General features: G+C 43.9%; 1 protein-coding gene across 1 annotated transcript in view; it reads right to left on the minus strand.

The window, feature by feature from the left end:
• Positions 1–254: 254 nt before the first annotated feature.
• Positions 255–17,253, minus strand: part of LOC106603846 (gamma-aminobutyric acid receptor subunit beta-2) — a 49,976-nt gene continuing 32,977 nt past the window's right edge. The window contains exons 3-7 of the mRNA XM_014198033.3: positions 11,920–12,057; positions 6,503–6,655; positions 5,082–5,326; positions 3,564–3,704; positions 255–919 (exon numbers count right to left, since the gene is read on the minus strand). Of these exons, the coding sequence (XP_014053508.2) occupies positions 569–919; positions 3,564–3,704; positions 5,082–5,326; positions 6,503–6,655; positions 11,920–12,057 (1,028 nt within the window). The 3' untranslated portion in view covers positions 255–568. The remainder of the gene's footprint in view (positions 920–3,563; positions 3,705–5,081; positions 5,327–6,502; positions 6,656–11,919; positions 12,058–17,253) is intronic.

Below are 17,253 nucleotides of genomic sequence, written 5' to 3' on the forward strand. Positions count from 1 at the left end.
CGTGAAACTTCACAATATAAAGACAAAATAAATTCTAGGATAAATAACATTACATCTTTGTCTCTTTGAAGTAATGAATCTTAGAAAAGATTAACCTGAACATGCTTGTAACTGTTTTAAGGAGTGTCTTTGTGGTCTGAGAAATTTAGAAATCAATATATCATTAATATTTCTAACTATGTTTTGGCAACAAATTAGATAGATATATATATATATATATATATATATAAAGATTTTAAAAAGTAAAAACATACAAATATATGCAAACAAACATTTAAAAATGATCAAATACTAAATTCACTAAATATTCTACTTGTAAAATTATAAACAAAAACTCTGGTACAGGCACCATACAGTATATGTTCTGAATTTCTCTCTCTCTCCTCTAAGGTTTTCATGTGTTAGCCAGCAATTAAGGTGTTCCAAGGTAAAATGGAGTCAGTCCTGATTTTGTTTTAGTAATTCAGTCTTGTGTTGCAAGAACAAACAGCAAAATTATAACTATTCAGAGAAAAACAAGCAACATTTCCTTTGTTGTTTGTTTAATTCTGCCCTTGCTGAAGTCCATTTAGTTGACGTAGTAGAGCCAATAGATTATGTTGAACAAAGAAAAGACAGTGGGGAAGATCATTCTCGACCACTTGTCGATAGAGTTTACATCAGTCAAATCGGGAATGTTGATCTTCAGCTGTGAAGCATGCCTCCGTAGCCGGTTCTTCTTCTGAGGCATGTGGCGCTCCAGGGTGTTGCGTCCAAAGTTGTGCCTGGCCTGCAGCCCTGCTTTGCGGTACTGCAGGGTGGAGCTGTCATAAGTCAACATGGTGCTCCTGGGGTCACTGAGACCAAGGGTCAGCTCCGATGCTCCCATCTCATTCTTCATTTCTATGGTGCCCAGTAGAATATTTTCATGCGGGTCCATCTACATGGTGAGAAATTAAATGCATTATTAGTTATGCTTCATGTAATGGATGGACAACTTAATGCTTAATATCTTCACTATCCATACATCACTTTTATAGAGATTATTCTGTACTTTTGTATACTTTTTAGCCAGTAGTTCTGAAAGGTGCACAATGTCATTGCTCTCTCTCTCTCTCTCTCTCTCTGTGTGCATCATGTACCTTTTTCTAGCTGTCACTCATATTTTATTTTACCTTTATTTAACTAGGCAAGTCAGTTAAGAACAAATTCTTCTTTTCAAATATGGCAAGGAGCTGAAGCTCATTGGTTGAACTCGAATTGCTAGGGGGCTGGCCCATGTGGGGGACAATGTAGCGAAAATGGTGCAAAAAACAGTCGTTTTCAAACTAGGGATTTCATGGCTAATTGAGGTAAGACAGTAATTCTGCTCCTAGATTATACATGTATGAACTACACACTGACACATCCAGCCCAAAGCGGGCAGTTAAAAACATACTTAGTATCCGCCAAAGATGTCTTTTTGTAAGAGACTCTGAACTCAATTCATGTTAAATCTGCGATGACATACTGTATTTGTTCTAGAAAACAACTTGTTTTGCTTTACTCACCCTGTCCTAACCACTACCCCATACATCTTAAAATGCCAAATAAATATCAATGGAATATGTCTTAAATTTATACTCTAGAAAGGAATTCAGTGACTTAGATTATTTTGGTGTCTAAAACAACATATTTATATTGTAGTGTTAACACAGTTTATAATTCAAGTACTAATTGTATTTTAACATAAATATGTTCATAATGTGGGATGGCATGCAAACAAAACTTGAAAAAACAGATAAACTCATGTTTATTTGGGTGAAAGGGAGCTGTGGGTCCCTAGAATGTGAACGGCATACTATACTTACTGCTTTGCAGTGAGTTATACTCACTGACAATGTTGAGTTGAATGAACAAAATAGCAGGCACAATTGTTAAATCTAGAATTGGATGACTAAAAAAACTGATATAACACACGGTGTAAACAAAGATGGCGATAACAGATGATAAGAACGCCAGTGTTGGTGTAAACAGTAATGTATGGTAGAGAGGGATAGAGAGGGTAAGGTGACTTTTTAATCATTCTCAGTGTGAACATAGAACCAACAATATGGTGACATTACAGATGTAGGATGTTCATTTGTGCCAGTTTGCAGTAGAAAAATTATCCTACAGCAACAGGAAATGTGAATTATTATGTGAATTATAATTTACGTTCATGTTTGTAGGGGTTGATACATTTTTCGAAGGGAAAATAATGTGTGAAATTTCAAAGTGAAAATTACAAATTTCAGAAGCCTTTTTAAACCTCAAACACACTACAAGTTTTACATTTCTTGGAAAATTCTCCTGCAACAGTGTGATCAAACTAAGATTCTGCATCTGTATTACAACCTAATCATCCATATCATAATTAATAACACACTAACCAGGTTTCCATCCAATGTTTTTATGCGAGTAAATTACGTCAGATAAAAAATGTCATGACAGAGCTGATGGAAGAGAACATTTGTCGGTACACTTACAAATGTCGACAAAACAAAATATGCTAGGCAAGGTGGGATCTTTTTGTTTCAGTAAAATGTATTATGCGAGAAATGTCAGTGGAAACGTTTTTATGCGCAAATATTGATAAAATAACCATCATATGGAAGAGAACTCACGGGGAAAGCAAGCAGTTTATTATTCTACAGATGAAATAAGTTGTGATGAACTTCACAGTGTAGGTAAAAGTGCAAGGTGATGAGCTTGATTCTCCTTTCCAATAAATATTGAGGGTCTTATTCTGGTGACATTTATCATCGATGCTTGGCTGCCGTTTGACAAATAAACATAATATCGTCCTTTTGTCCATAATATCTCATCATGTAGTGTAGGCTATCCATGCACTGTATCTGCGAGCTGTTGGCTAGAGCGCATGTGCAAATACCAGAGTGAGCACACTCGCTATATACTATTTGATCAAGCAACCTTTCGGTTACTGGCCCACTGCTCTAACCACTAGGCTGCATGCCGCCCCTGGTGGTAGTTAAATAAGAATATAGCACATATTTGTTAGTGAGAAAACCATCAGTAGAGTTGAAAAAGCGATAGAAACCATTTTAACTTGTATTTTCTATTTGGTACATGGGAAATTAACCGCAAAACGTATTTTTTAGGTGCAATACATCATCACGCACAGCCTTTTATCTGTAAACAAGTACATTTAATGCCAATACATCTCTGGCGGGAAAATGTTGTTTTTATGCAGATGTGAGAATATTCGCATGAATATCTGTCACCAATTGGATGGAAACATAGCTACTGAAACATATAATGTATTCACCAAAACGGGAAGCTATCCCTCCCTGTTATTTGCTAGATGTTACCATATAGAGTACTACAGATACGTACATAACATTTACATTTGTTTAGAATGTGCAAACCAGTGTCTAAAAGTGGAGTTCAGGGATAAGGGGAGGACGATGATGATGATAATGATGATGGTGATGGAAACTCTAGGTACAATTTAATAAGTCAAACTATAAAATTGACGCTAGTTGGGTTGTAAATATTTATTGCGTTGTACTGTAAATTGTCACTCTCAGTTGTTAATCCAGTACCTTATTCTTTTCCTCGCCTAGTCCTATCGCTGCATCGTCCACAAAGATTGGTTCCCACATCGAGTCATGAGCGTCAATATCCCTCTGTTTCATTCTGGCATACAGAGTATCGTCTCTCTGAACTACATTTCCCACCAACCACTGCAAGCATAAAAAATAATTATGCTCACTTGAGTCAGCTGCCGGGAGAGGCAACACAAAATAGACAATTATGTTTTATGTATCCATGGTTAGACAGGCAGTTTTTTTTTTACTCTGAGTGTGTCTTTTACTCACAGTTGAATACAACAATAAACTACTAATCATCTCTTTATTTAAATGAAATCCACAACATCCAAATCTCTATCCAAAGCAAGTTTTTCTGTTGTATGAGTCAACCTGAAAACAGACCCTGATACACCGTGTGTTCATTGAGTTGACCCAGTTACCATGTAGATAAGAGAAAAGCTTTTGAAATTCTCCATCTCATTTCGGTACATTACAAAACAGGTAAATGTAATAGGAAGAATACACATCACATTATTCTTCACTTCACATCTCTCTAGGCTCTCCCATTGGTTCTAAAGAGTTCCTGGCCTTTCATTCCATTTCATTTGGACAAAAAAACACAGTGACAGATGTGCTCTGTCTGCCTGTGTTTCAGATTGCAAAGCGCCTTATTTGGATTTCTCACAGGACTGATGTAGGCTCATTAAGGCTTGTTCTCCTTGACGGTAAGGCAGAGTAGCATTAATCCAACCCCCCATTTGAAGTGGTGAAACTATTCCCCATCATGATTACCTTGCTTGTCTTCACAGTCAGTCCTTTCAATAATTAAATTCACTTTCATAAAGTGAAGACGAAAAAGAGAAAACATCAAATTCATATAAGCTGAAGAGTCAAGTCATGGCACTACTTTCATCTGACAATGTCAGAGTTAAAATGAATGTGTGTGTGTGTTCACAGTGAAATAGTGGAGTTAAGAAAAAAGACTGGACAGGAACAACTAGTACAGTTATTCACGATACAGGAAAGACTACACGTGTAATTATTATACCGTTTGTCAATATTTATGATAAGTCATATTTCTATCAAGTATGTAGTACATTTTTCTAAATGCGCACAAAGATGATTCACTACCTAGAGCAGGGCTCTCCAACCCTGTTCCTGTAGAGCTACCCTCCTGTGGGTTTTCACTCCAACCCTGTTCCTAAAGATCTACCCTCCTGTAGGTTTTCACTCCAACCCTGTTCCTGGAGAGCTACCCTCCTGTGGGTTTTCACTCCAACCCTGTTCGGGGAGAGCTACCATCCTGTAGGTTTTCCAACCCCAGTTGTAACTAACCTGATTCATCTTATCAAACAGCTAATTAATGAATCAGGTGTGCTAGATTAGGGTGAGAGCAAAAACCTACATGACGGTAGCTCTTCAGGAATAGGTTTGGCAAGGCCTGACCTAACTTGTATCATCTATCCAGTGGGCTACTCTTTAAAATACTGGGTATTCTGTACAGGAAAACGCTGTGTAGGTGCATGGTACCTTGTTTGGATCCATTCTCATTTTCTCATTGTTGGCGACAGCTTCTTTCTCAGCCGCTCTCTTCTGGCGCTGGGGTCCTCTGCCGAAGAAGATGTAGTTGACCAAGGCGTACTCCAGCAGGGCCAGGAAGACGAATACGAAGCAACCCATAAGATACATGTCAATGGCCTTGACGTAGGGGATCTTGGGAAGCGTCTCCCGCAGGTGAGTGTTGATGGTGGTCATGGTCAGCACAGTGGTGATTCCTGGGAAAATAACCTGCCCATCATCACCATCACAGATCATCACAGGAGACCAACAATCCACCTCATTAGCAGAGGACTCCCACAGAGAGAGAAATTCAACCTTGACCTCAGATCTGAGTAGGCTGCTATGACTGACAAGAAAACCACTGCTGGCTTTCATTAGCATTTCTGTTCAATGAGACGTGACAGTCAAATTGGAGGTCAACTCACTGTTAAAAGGGACTTTGGTGTTTTCTATTTATATGTTGATGTCTTGTTTCAACTCTTTAAATATGACACAGATTATTCTTGCTTTTTTTGGCATTGACTCTGCATGCATTCTGTAAATGACATTCTTCATTGTCCACCTCTGATTCTGATATAAACTAAGCATTGCATCCATACACAATTGCAATGCACCTCCCACACCTTCATTTGTTGTAGAGTTAGTGCCTATAATGCCTGAAAGCAGGACAGGGTGAAACGATTCATAAACAGAGGTCTGATCTGGGTTGACCCTGTAACTCCCTGTCCAGCCGACTCCATTACTAAGCATTACTTCTGGTTTTCATTAAATCCCACACATGCTTCCCTCTTGGAGAAATAAATGCAGGTCAGTCTCCAATCAGGGAGAGTACTGCTCTTATCGAGGGTGCAAGCCAGAGGGAGGGGCGAGAGAAAGCGGAGCTTCCTACATCCCACGCACCACGGACCTCATGGTCTAGACTTATGTAATGAAGGATGACAGCGAGAAAATGTTGACTTCCAAAAAAAGGGGAACAAAAAACGCAGAGGCACTCAAATCAAAGAGGAAACAAATCACTTCAGTCATTCATCACTCTCCTTTAGGAAGCGTCTCGGTTGTTGTGTTCTGCAATACTGCTACATCATGACTTTTTCTCCATTGGCGTTGGTAAAAAGCTAAAGTGAAACTCCAACATAAAACAAACAAATATTTTTTCTCCTTCCTGAATTCAAGCAAATATAGTTTGGCAATGTAAGGTGAGACTATTATAGATTAGATTCAAAACCAATATATATATAAAAAAGACAGCACAACATCCTGTATTTTTATGACATAGTGTTACACTATGGATTCCCGCTAACGAAACCATGCCTCAAACTTTTGCTTTGGCTAAGGTTGTCATTAGCTCAGTCACTGGTCACATGACAAATCCATGACACACAAGTCCCTACCCAAAGCCACTCTGGCAGCGGAAGCGTCATAGTTGATCCAGAAGGAGACCCAGGAAAGGATGGTGATCAGGATAGAGGGCATGTATGTCTGCAGGATGAAGTAGCCAATGTTCCTCTTCAGCTTGAAGCTGAGGGAGAGTCGGGGGTAGGATCCTACAGGGAGAAAGATCAACATATAGACGTTGTTAACGTAAGACGACACAAGACTAACATACTGGACATACAGGTGGTGTGTCTGCTGGGCTTGTTGCAGAATAACTTTCTATTGATTTTACTTTGCTTTACGTTTGCCTCCAGAGGCTATCACTACAGTATATGGTTGACAACCTACAGTATGCCTGTCACAGTATCCACAGAAGGTGGCGCCCCTCCTCGGTCAGGCGGCGCTCGGCGGTCGACGTCGCCAGCCTACTAGCTGCCACCGATCCATTTTTCTGTGTCTTTTGGTTTTGTCTGTCTGTTCCGCACTTGTTTCTGTCATTAGTGGGGGTGGTATTTAGTGTGTCTTTTCAGTTCAGGATTTCGTGCGGGATTGTTTTATGTCATTTCAGTATAGATGTTAGTGAGCACTGCTCCCTATTTTCTATTATTGAACGGGCTGCGCCCCGTGCATCATTTGTTTTGGGAACGTGTTTCCCTCTTTGATTATTGTGTGCGCCCTGTGCCTTTCGGCTTCTTGTGTTTTCCGGATTGTTATTAAACACTACGATCTACCGGACCTCTGTCTCCTGCAAATGACTCTGCCTCTCTACTGATCCTGGTAACTCGTGACAATGCCTGACAAAGGCTGCCTGAAGGGTCCTACTGCCTGTTCAGGCTGATTCAAAACATAGCCGGCAGAGAAGAGGTACTGGGAGTGGACTTCTAGTCTGACTCAGGAGGCACGCACACCACCCACCACTTCCGAGTATATTACTCGCTAATGTTCAGTCTCTGGATAATAAAGTTCACGAGCTGAGGGCGAAGATTACCTTCCAGAGAGACATCAGAGATTGTAACACACTCTGTTTCACGGAAACATGGCTCTCTCAGGATATACTGTCTAAGTCCATACAGCCAGTTTGGTTCTCAGTTCATCACACAAGCAGGAATAAATATCTCTCCGAGAAGAACAAGGGCGGGGGTGTATGTTTTATGATTAACTACTCTTGGTTTGATTGTGATAACATACAAGAACTCAAGTCATTTTGTTCACTAGACTAAGAATACCTCACAATCAAATGGCGACTGTATTACCTCCCAAGAGAATTCTCTTTGGTTATAATCACAGCCGTGTATGTTCCCCCTCAAGCTGATACCACAACAGCCCTCAAAGAACTTCACTGGACTTCATGCAAACTGGAAACCACATATCCTGAGGCCACATTTATTGTAGCTGTGGATTTTAACAAAGCAAATTTGATGAAAATGCTGCCGAAGTTCTATCAACACCTCAACTGTAGTACTCGCGCTGCTAAAACACTCGACCACTGCTACTCCAACTTCCAGGATGCCTACAAGGCCCTCCCCCGCCCTCCATTCAGAAAATCTGATCATGACTCCATTTTGCTCCTCCCTTCCTATAGGCAGAAACTGAAACGGGAAGTACCCGTGCTAAGGACTATTCAATGCTGGTCTGACCAACTGGGATCCACGCTTCAAGATTGTTTTTATCACGCGGACTGGGATATCTTCCAGGTAGCCTCCGAGAATAACATTGACGAATATACTGATAAGGTAACTGAGTTTATAAGGAAGTGTATAGGAGATGTTGTACCCACTGTGACTATTAAAACCTACCCTAACCAGAAACCGTGGATAGATGGCAGCATTCTTGCAAAACTGAAAGCGCGAACCACCCCATTTAACCATGGCAAGGTGACTGGGAATATGGCAGAATACATACAGTGTAGTTATTCTCTCAGTAAGACAATCATACACGCAAAACGTCAGTAGAGAGACAAAGTGGAGTCGCAATTCCATGGCTCAGACATGAGACGTATGTGGCAGGGTCTACAGACAATCATGGACTACAAAAGGAAAACCAGCCACATCGCGAACACCGACGTCTTGCTTCCGGACAAGCTAAACACCTTCTTCGCCCGCTTTGCAGATACCACAGTGCCATCGACACGGCCCGCTACCATGACTGTGGGCTCTACTTATCCATGGCCGACGTGAGTAAGAAATTTAAGCGTGTTAACCCTGCCGGCCTAGACGGCATCTCCAGCCGCGTCCTCAGAGCATGCACAGACCAGCTGGCTGGTGTGTTTATGGACATATTCAATCTCTCCCTATCCCAGTCTGCTGTCCCCACATGCTTCAAGATGGCCACCATTGTTCCTGTACCCAAGAAAGCAAAGGTAACTGAACTAAATGATTATCGCCCCATAGCACTCACTTCTGTCATCATGATGTGCTTTGAGAGACTAGTCAAGGATCATATCACCTCTACCTTACCTGATACCCTAGACCCACTTCAATTTGCTTACTGCCCCAATAGATCCACAGACGATGCAATCGCCATTGCACTGCACACTGCCCTATCCCATTTGGACAAGAGGAAAACCTATGTAAGAATGCTGTTCATTGACTATAGCTCAGCATTCAATAGCATAGTACCCTCCAAAGTAGGAAACAACACCTCTACTTCGTTGATCGTCAACACTGGTGACCCACAAGGGTGCATGTTCAGCCCCCTTCTGTACTCCGTTCACCCATGACTGCGTGACCACGGACGCCTCCAACTCAATCATCAAGTTTGCAGATGACACAAAAGTTGTAGGCTTGATTACCAACAACAACGAGACAGCCTACAGGGAGGAGGTGAGGGCTCTGAGAGTGTGGTGCCAGGACAATAAGCTCTCACTCAACGTCAACAAAACAAAGTAGATGATCGTGGACTTCAGGAAATAGCAGAGGGAGCACCCCCATATCCACATCGACAGGACCACAGTGGAGAAGGTGGAAAGCTTCAAGTTTCTCAGCGTACACATCACTGACAAACATACAGTGTGGTGAAGAAGGCGCAACAGCGCCTCTTCAACCTCAGGAGGCTGAAGAAATTTGGCTTGGCACCTAAAACCTTTACAAACTTTTACAGATGCACAATTGAGAGCATCCTGTCGGGCTATATCACCGCCTGGTATGGCAACTGCAGCGCCCGCAACCACTGGGGGGTGTGGTCTACCCAATGCATCACCGGGGGCAAACTACCTGCCCTCCAGGACACCTACAGCACCCGATGTCACAGGAAGAACAACAACCACCCAAGCCACTGCCTGTTCACCTGGCTATCATCCAGAAGGCGAGGTCAGTACAGGTGCATCAAAGCTGCGACCGAGAGGCAGAAAAACAGCTTCTATCTCAAGGCCATCAGACTGTTAAATAGCCATCACTAGCATATTAGAGGCTGCTGCCTATATACATAGACTTGAAATCACTGGCCATTTTAATAAATAGAACACTAGTCACTTTAATAATGTTTACATATTTTGCATTACTCATCTCATATGTATATACTGTATTATATACTATTCTACTGTATCTTAGTCTATGCTGGTCTGACATTGCTCGTCCATATATATACATATTCTTAATTCCATTCCTTTACTTAGATTGGTGTGTATTGTGTGTATTGTTGTGAAATTGTTAGATATTACCTGCAATAACACCTGCTAAACATGTGTATGTGACCAATAACATTTCATTTGATTTTATTTGTTGTTTGCCTCCAGAGCCTATCACTACATAATTTGATTGACAACCTACAGTATGCCTGACAAAGGCTGCCTGAAGGGTCCCACTACCTGTTGTCATTTCCAAGATATCTTTCGGGGAAATAATCAACAGAAAGAATACTTGTTCTGGTTCTAACTCTGTGACATCAGCGTTCTCTTGCATTATCAGGGTTATGACTATCTCTAAATGTATGAATAGAGGGCTTCTTTGCTTGCCTAGGAGAGCACTACATTTTTCTTATCTAGGCTTTATTTGAAATAAACCCAGCAGGTCGCTGTATGGCAGCATTGCTTGAACATGCTCATATATTGTGTCCTTTGGGATTGGGATGTATTTTGGTTAGGTTGTATCATTCTACTACAATGGCAGGTGAGGGGGACCGTTAGAGCTGACATCAAGAAGGACCCACGGTATAAGGAGCTGAGGAAAAGCTAAACAGAAGGTGCAAGAGGAGTAGGAAGAGAAAGTGAATGTTTTACAGAGTGGGTATAAAACCGCCTCTGGCACACATCTCCAGTGAGTAGTTCACAGTTAGTTTTGACGTTGCCGTTAGTTAAAGATTTTCAGTGAGTTTAGTCTGCGGCACACAGCAAATAGAGATGCAGGGAGGGTTTCCTCAAGGACTAATGAAACAGTGGGGGTGTTAAGGTTACAGTCTGGTTAATAAAGCAACAAGGGCATTTGTTGGTCTTTACCACAACATTGGGGGAGGGGGTGGGGGGGTGTTTGATAATGCCAACCATTTCTGCTGATGTGTGCTTCTCCATGTAACCTGAGGGTCAGCCCTTACTGGTCTCAGCAGGCTGCTGTAGAAAATGGTAATCCCCCATCCTCAATGCCTAAGCAGTGCAGTCACAGCCCATAAAGAAAGGGATGAGCTGTAACTACTATACATTCTTTATGCATCAGAAAACATTGGGTTTACCAGTTCATGGGGACACATGAGCTTCATAAGGCACAGGACAAGCTGTAATTGTTTGACTCACTCTGTGTCATTGTACTGCTCCCATTCAATAAAGTAGTTTCCCCGAGCCTCTACATACACTGCCACTGTCCTATTGCCTGCTTGCATTACAAATTCATGAAATTAAAAACAATGTAGATTATGAATAAATAATTCAATAAAACAATTTATTTTTTTAAATAAGTCATGAGCATGCTCCATTTCTGAGAAGGGGGTGGCCTCCATTTTGCCTATGGGGCCTGTGCCAGTTCGGCTAAAGCAGGAACACCCCACATCCATTCCGGAACCACCACAGGGTCACCCTTCGCCTCTCTCTCTTGACCCTACATTACTCTTCCGCCTTAATAAGAACCTCGTTCTCCCCCTATGGGGGTAATGTCCTGGAAACGGCATGCAGATTGTCAGAGGAGCCCCAATGTCAGAGCATCTAACTGACCTATAAATGGATGCAATTTACCAGCCAGGCCCTTAGTCAGCCCCATGGTCCCTGCACTGCACAGAGAGGAGCTCTAGCTCAGCCTGGGCCATTACAGAAAAACAGCTAGACTGATGTAACACGGCATTTTCTGGAAACGACATGAGAGCTCCTACTCAGAAACTGGCCAAGGATAACCTTGTAACAGAAGCACTTTTTTGTCTACTCTGCAACCTTTGTATCTGTACTTAGCTATAATGATGAGTAAATGGGAGAGAGAAGCTTAATATAGGGGCCAGTTGGTGCATAAGACATCACCTGTAGAGAAGACGACATTCTTAGAGATGAGTTTGTGGTCCACGATGGAGAACTGGGGCAGTTCTATTCTCTCCACCCCCGTCACAGCGTTATGACCTCCTCGCCAGTAGAACTCTATGTCATCAGTGGTGTACCCATCTGAGGACGAGAGAGGAGGCAGGGCATTTGATGGAGAACACAAGGGCACACAACCAGTCAGAAATATATTGAACGTGTATGTGTCTCCAAGGATTATTAAGATCAACATAAACAATTGTGGGCACATAATCATCATATAAGGCACAGAAAGAATGTGTTGATTAAATCAGAAGCATTGTAAATACTGTAGCTTCAACCTAACATGTCTGCCACTTGGATCCGAGTATATTTCAATAGAGAAGATTTAAACAAAACAACCACAATATTAAGTCAAATTTTGACCACAATGAGAATAATATTTTTTTAACTGAGCATAAAAACTCATATAAAACAATGTTATTTTCTCTGCCTCAGTGCTTACTCAACTAAAACTAGTACAGAAATAAGCAGCCAGCCAGTGGACTCACGGATATAAACTATTGAGTAACTGTAACGTCCTCCGTTAAAAAGGTAGACCAAGGCGCAGCGTGAGTTGGGTTCATCTTACTTTATTTTAAACGTGAACCAGCAAAACAATAAACAATACAACGAAAGAAAAGCTATGCGTGCAAACACATGCAACGCAAAGACAACTTCCCAAAAAAGACAGGTGGAAAAAGGGCTACCTAAGTATGGCTCCCAATCAGAGACAACGATAGACAGCTGTCCCTGATTGAGAACCATACCAGGCCAAAAACCAAAGAAATACAAAACATAGATAGGGAACATAGAATGCCCACCCCAACTCACGCCCTGACCAAACCAAAATAGAGACATAAAAAGGAACTCTAAGGTCAGGGCGTGACAGTACCCCCCCAAAGGTGCGGACTCCGGCCGCAAAACCTAAACCTATAGGGCAGGGTTCGGGTGGGCATCTAGCCGCGATGGTGGCTCAGGGGCGGGACGCAGACCCCGCTCCACCACTGGCTCACCCCACTTTGGTGACGCCTCTAGAGCGGGGTCCCTCGCCGCCGACCCTGGACTGGGGACCCTCACAGCGGGTCCCGGACTGGAGGGCGACTCTGGGAGCTCCGGACTAGAGGGCGACTCTGGGAGCTCCAGACTGGAGGGCGACTCTGGGAGCTCCGGACTGGAGGGCGACTCTGGGAGCTCCGGACTGGAGGGCGTCTCTGTCGGTTCCGGACTGTAGGCCGTCTCTGTCGGTTCCGGACTGTAGGCCGTCTCAGCAGGCTCCGGACTGTAAATTGTCGCCGGACGCTATGGACGGGGAACTGTCGCCGGAAGCTCTGGACGGGGAACTGTCGCCGGAAGCTCTGGACGGGGAACTGTTGCCGGAAGCTCTGGACGGGGCACTGTCGCCGGAAGCTCTGGACGGGGAACTGTCGCCGGAAGCTCTGGACGGGGAACTGTCGCCGGAAGCTCTGGACGGGGAATGCGCACTGGAAGCCTGATGCGTGGGGCTGGCTTTGGAGACGCCAGACTAGTAACATGCACCACAGGGCTAGTGTGAGGAGCAGGAACAGGACGTACTGGACTGGGCAGGCGCACTGGAGGCCTGATGCGAGGAACTGGCTTTGGAGGCGGCAGACTAGTAACACGCACCCCCAGGCTAGTGCGGAGAGCAGGAACCTGACGTACTGGAGGGCTGGTCCGTGGAGGAGGCACAGGATCGACCGGGCTGTGGGGGAGCACTGGAGATCTGGTGCGTAGGCTTGCCACCACTCTTCCAGGCTGAATGCCCACTTTCGCCCGGCACGGGCGGAGTGCAGGCATAGGACGAACTGAGCCCTCCCAGTGCCCCGGAGACACAGCACGCAGAACCGGCGCAGGATACCCTGGGCCGAAACGGCGTGCTGGAGACCAGACGCGCTGGGCTGGCACACTCCGCCCTGACTGGATGCCCACTCTCGCATGGCACTTGCGGGGGGCTGGGATATAACGTACCGGGCTATGAGCGCGTACTGGAGACCCCGTGCGCTTTACCGCATAACACGGTCCCTGACCAGTACCACTCTGCCTCCGGTAAGCACGGGGAGTTGGCTCTGGTCCAGCGCCTGACTCCGCCAATCTACCTGTGTGCCCCCCCCCAAAAAAAAAAATATTTTTGGGGCTGCCTCTCGTGCCTGCTTTGTTACCTTGCCTCATATCGCCCAGCTTGTCTCCAGGGTCCCTGTCCGTCCAAAATCTCCTCCCAAGTCCATGACTCGAGATAACTCCTCTCCAGCTCCTTACCCCGCTGCTTGGTCTTCTTTTGGTGGGATGTTCTGTAACGTCCGTCGTTAAAGGTAGACCAAGGCGCAGAGTGAGTTGGGTTCATCTTACTTTATTTTAAACGTGAACCAGCAAAACAATAAACAATACAACGAACGAAACGCTATGCGTGCAAACACATGCAACGCAAAGCCAACTTCCCACAAAAGACAGGTGGAAAAAGGGCTACCTAAGTATGGCTCCCAATCAGAGACAACAATAGACAGCTGTCCCTGATTGAGAACCATACCAGGCCAAAAACCAAAGAAATACAAAACATAGATAGGGAACATAGAATGCCCACCCCAACTCACGCCCTGACCAAACCAAAATAGAGATATAAAAAGGAACTCAGGGCGTGACAGTAACATCTTATAGAATCCCAATGATTTTTTTTCTTTCCATCAGACCATGAAACTGGGTCTTGCATAATCCAGTTCCTGCCTGCCTAGGCCAATGCAGTGGTCAATTCGGCTGACTCCAGGGCACTGTGTGCACGCATTATAACAGAGACAAGAGACAGAGATGGAGGGTTCTGCAACACTCCAAATCGCAGGTTAATGAATGAGAAATAAATAAGGTGTTTTTCTCTTGTCTCTCTCCTAATCAAACATTAAAAACACTTCCTCCTCATAATGACTGGTAATCAAAATGTGCGTGTGTGTGTGTTTATGAATTTGAGTGTGTGTATTTGCGTGACTGTGTGTCTGCGTGCCTGCATGTGTGTGTATGTTTGTGTGCGTGAATGTGTGTGTATCTATTCACATGAATATGTATGTGTGAGAGCGTGGTGCGTGTGAGAGCGTGGTGTGTTTGGTGTGCGTGTGCAGGTGGATCTCATGGCTGAGTGATATTTGACAGCACTATGCAGGAACTCTCCCACTGGCTCATTGATTAGTCCCATGCAGGCCTTCCCTTTCTCTTCCTTTATCTTCTCACCCTCTCTTCTCCCCCTCTCCCTTGCTCCCCCTCTCTTCCCTCTCTTCCCTCTCTTCCCTCTCCTCCTCTCCTCTCCCCCTCTCCTCCCCCTCTCCCTCTCCTCTCCTCTCCCCCTCTCCTCTTCTCTCCCCTCTCCCCATCTCCTCTCCTCCCTCACCCCCTCTCCTCCCTCTCTTCTCCCCCTCTCCACTGCCACTCTCCTCTCCTCCCTGTCCTCTCCTCCTCTCCTACCTCTCCTCTCCTCCCTCTTCTCTCCTATTCCTACCTCTCCTCTCCTCCCTCTCCTCATGACATGCCCTGTTGGGTGAGGTTAATGACACCCCCATAAATACCTTTCCCTCTTTACTCTCCACTCTACAGAATGGACTCTTGGAAAGCTCTTTGTTAACATAGAGAGAGTATGGTAACATCAAAAGGTTGGGGAATGGAACAATATTTCCATTTCTCAACCAGTTGAAAATGTCCGTTGGTACATAAAGAATATAATGTCAGATCAGCTGTTGTCTGGGACATTATATCTGATGATAGGACGACATAAATTGTATCTTGGAAAGTCTACACATTCTAGTTATCAGATTCACATGGAATTGTTATGCAATTTAAATGTTTAAATATGAAACTATTTGTGAAAATATTATAATTTTAGCCTCCTAAATAAGAGAATTGTTTCATAGTAAAACGTAGGCCCACTCAGTGGCCATGCCCAAGTGAACAGACATTGGTTGAGAACTATGAAACATGCCCTTCTCTCCCCAAGTACAAAAGCCCTTTGACAGAAGTCAAACTTAGTTCCCGATGACATGAGGACTGGTGTCCATATGTTTAAAAGGGCTAATTTCAACTACAACCAAACAAAATTAACATTTAGTTCTAGAAATGTTAGGACTGCTGTCCTAACGTTTAAAAGGGCGAATTTCAACGTGGAGGTGACGATCACCACGCTGGAATGGTGAACTTCGACTGGACCAGCCAGAATACAGCACGAGCTGACTATGTCAACTTGGTATGAACTTTGAACTATTATTCACTAAAGAAGTGATACATCCTAGACGTCGACTTATCAGCTGCAGCTGTAAACACACATGGCCTAGGAAAGGACAGACAATCTCAGAAGAATGACAGGGTACTACAACGTATCCGCTCTACAACACTACGACCAGAAAGATTCTTCAAAGGACAATGGCGATCTCTGCTGGGTAAACCAGTCTTCCATCTTTGACCCATCTATCGAAGTGTAGCTCAGAGTAAATATATATACAGTGGGGCAAAAAAGTATTTAGTCAGCCACCAATTGTGCAAGTTCTCCCACTTAAAAAGATGAGAGAGGCCTGTAATTTTCATCATAGGTACACGTCAACTATGACAGACAAAATGTGGGGAAAAAATCCAGAAAATCACATTGTAGGATTTTTTATGAATTTATTTACAAATTATGGTGGAAAATAAGTATTTGGTCACGTACAAACAAGCAAGATTTCTGGCTCTCACAGACCTGTAACTTCTTCTTTAAGAGGCTCCTCTGTCCTCCACTCGTTACCTGTATTAATGGCACCTGTTTGAACTTGTTATCAGTATAAAAGACACCTGTCCACAACCTCAAACAGTCACACTCCAAACTCCACTATGGCCAAGACCAAAGAGCTGTCAAAGGACACCAGAAACAAAATTGTAGACCTGCACCAGGCTGGGAAGACTGAATCTGCAATAGGTAAGCAGCTTGGTTTGAAGAAATCAACTGTGGGAGCAATTATTAGGAAATGGAAGACATACAAGACCACTGATAATCTCCCTCGATCTGGGGCTCCACGCAAGATCTCACCCCGTGGGGTCAAAATGATCACAAGAACGGTGAGCAAAAATCCCAGAACCACACGGGGGGACCTAGTGAATGACCTCCAGAGAGCTGGGACCAAAGTAACAAAGCCTACCATCAGTAACAGACTACACCGCCAGGGACTCAAATCCTGCAGTGCCAGACGTGTCCCCCTGCTTAAGCCAGTACATGTCCAGGCCCGTCTGAAGTTTGCTAGAGAGCATTTGGATGATCCAGAAGAGGATTGGGAGAAT

This window comes from Salmo salar, chromosome 04 (assembly GCF_965601325.2).
Source record: "Salmo salar chromosome 04, fSalSal1, whole genome shotgun sequence".
NCBI lineage: Eukaryota > Metazoa > Chordata > Actinopteri > Salmoniformes > Salmonidae > Salmo > Salmo salar.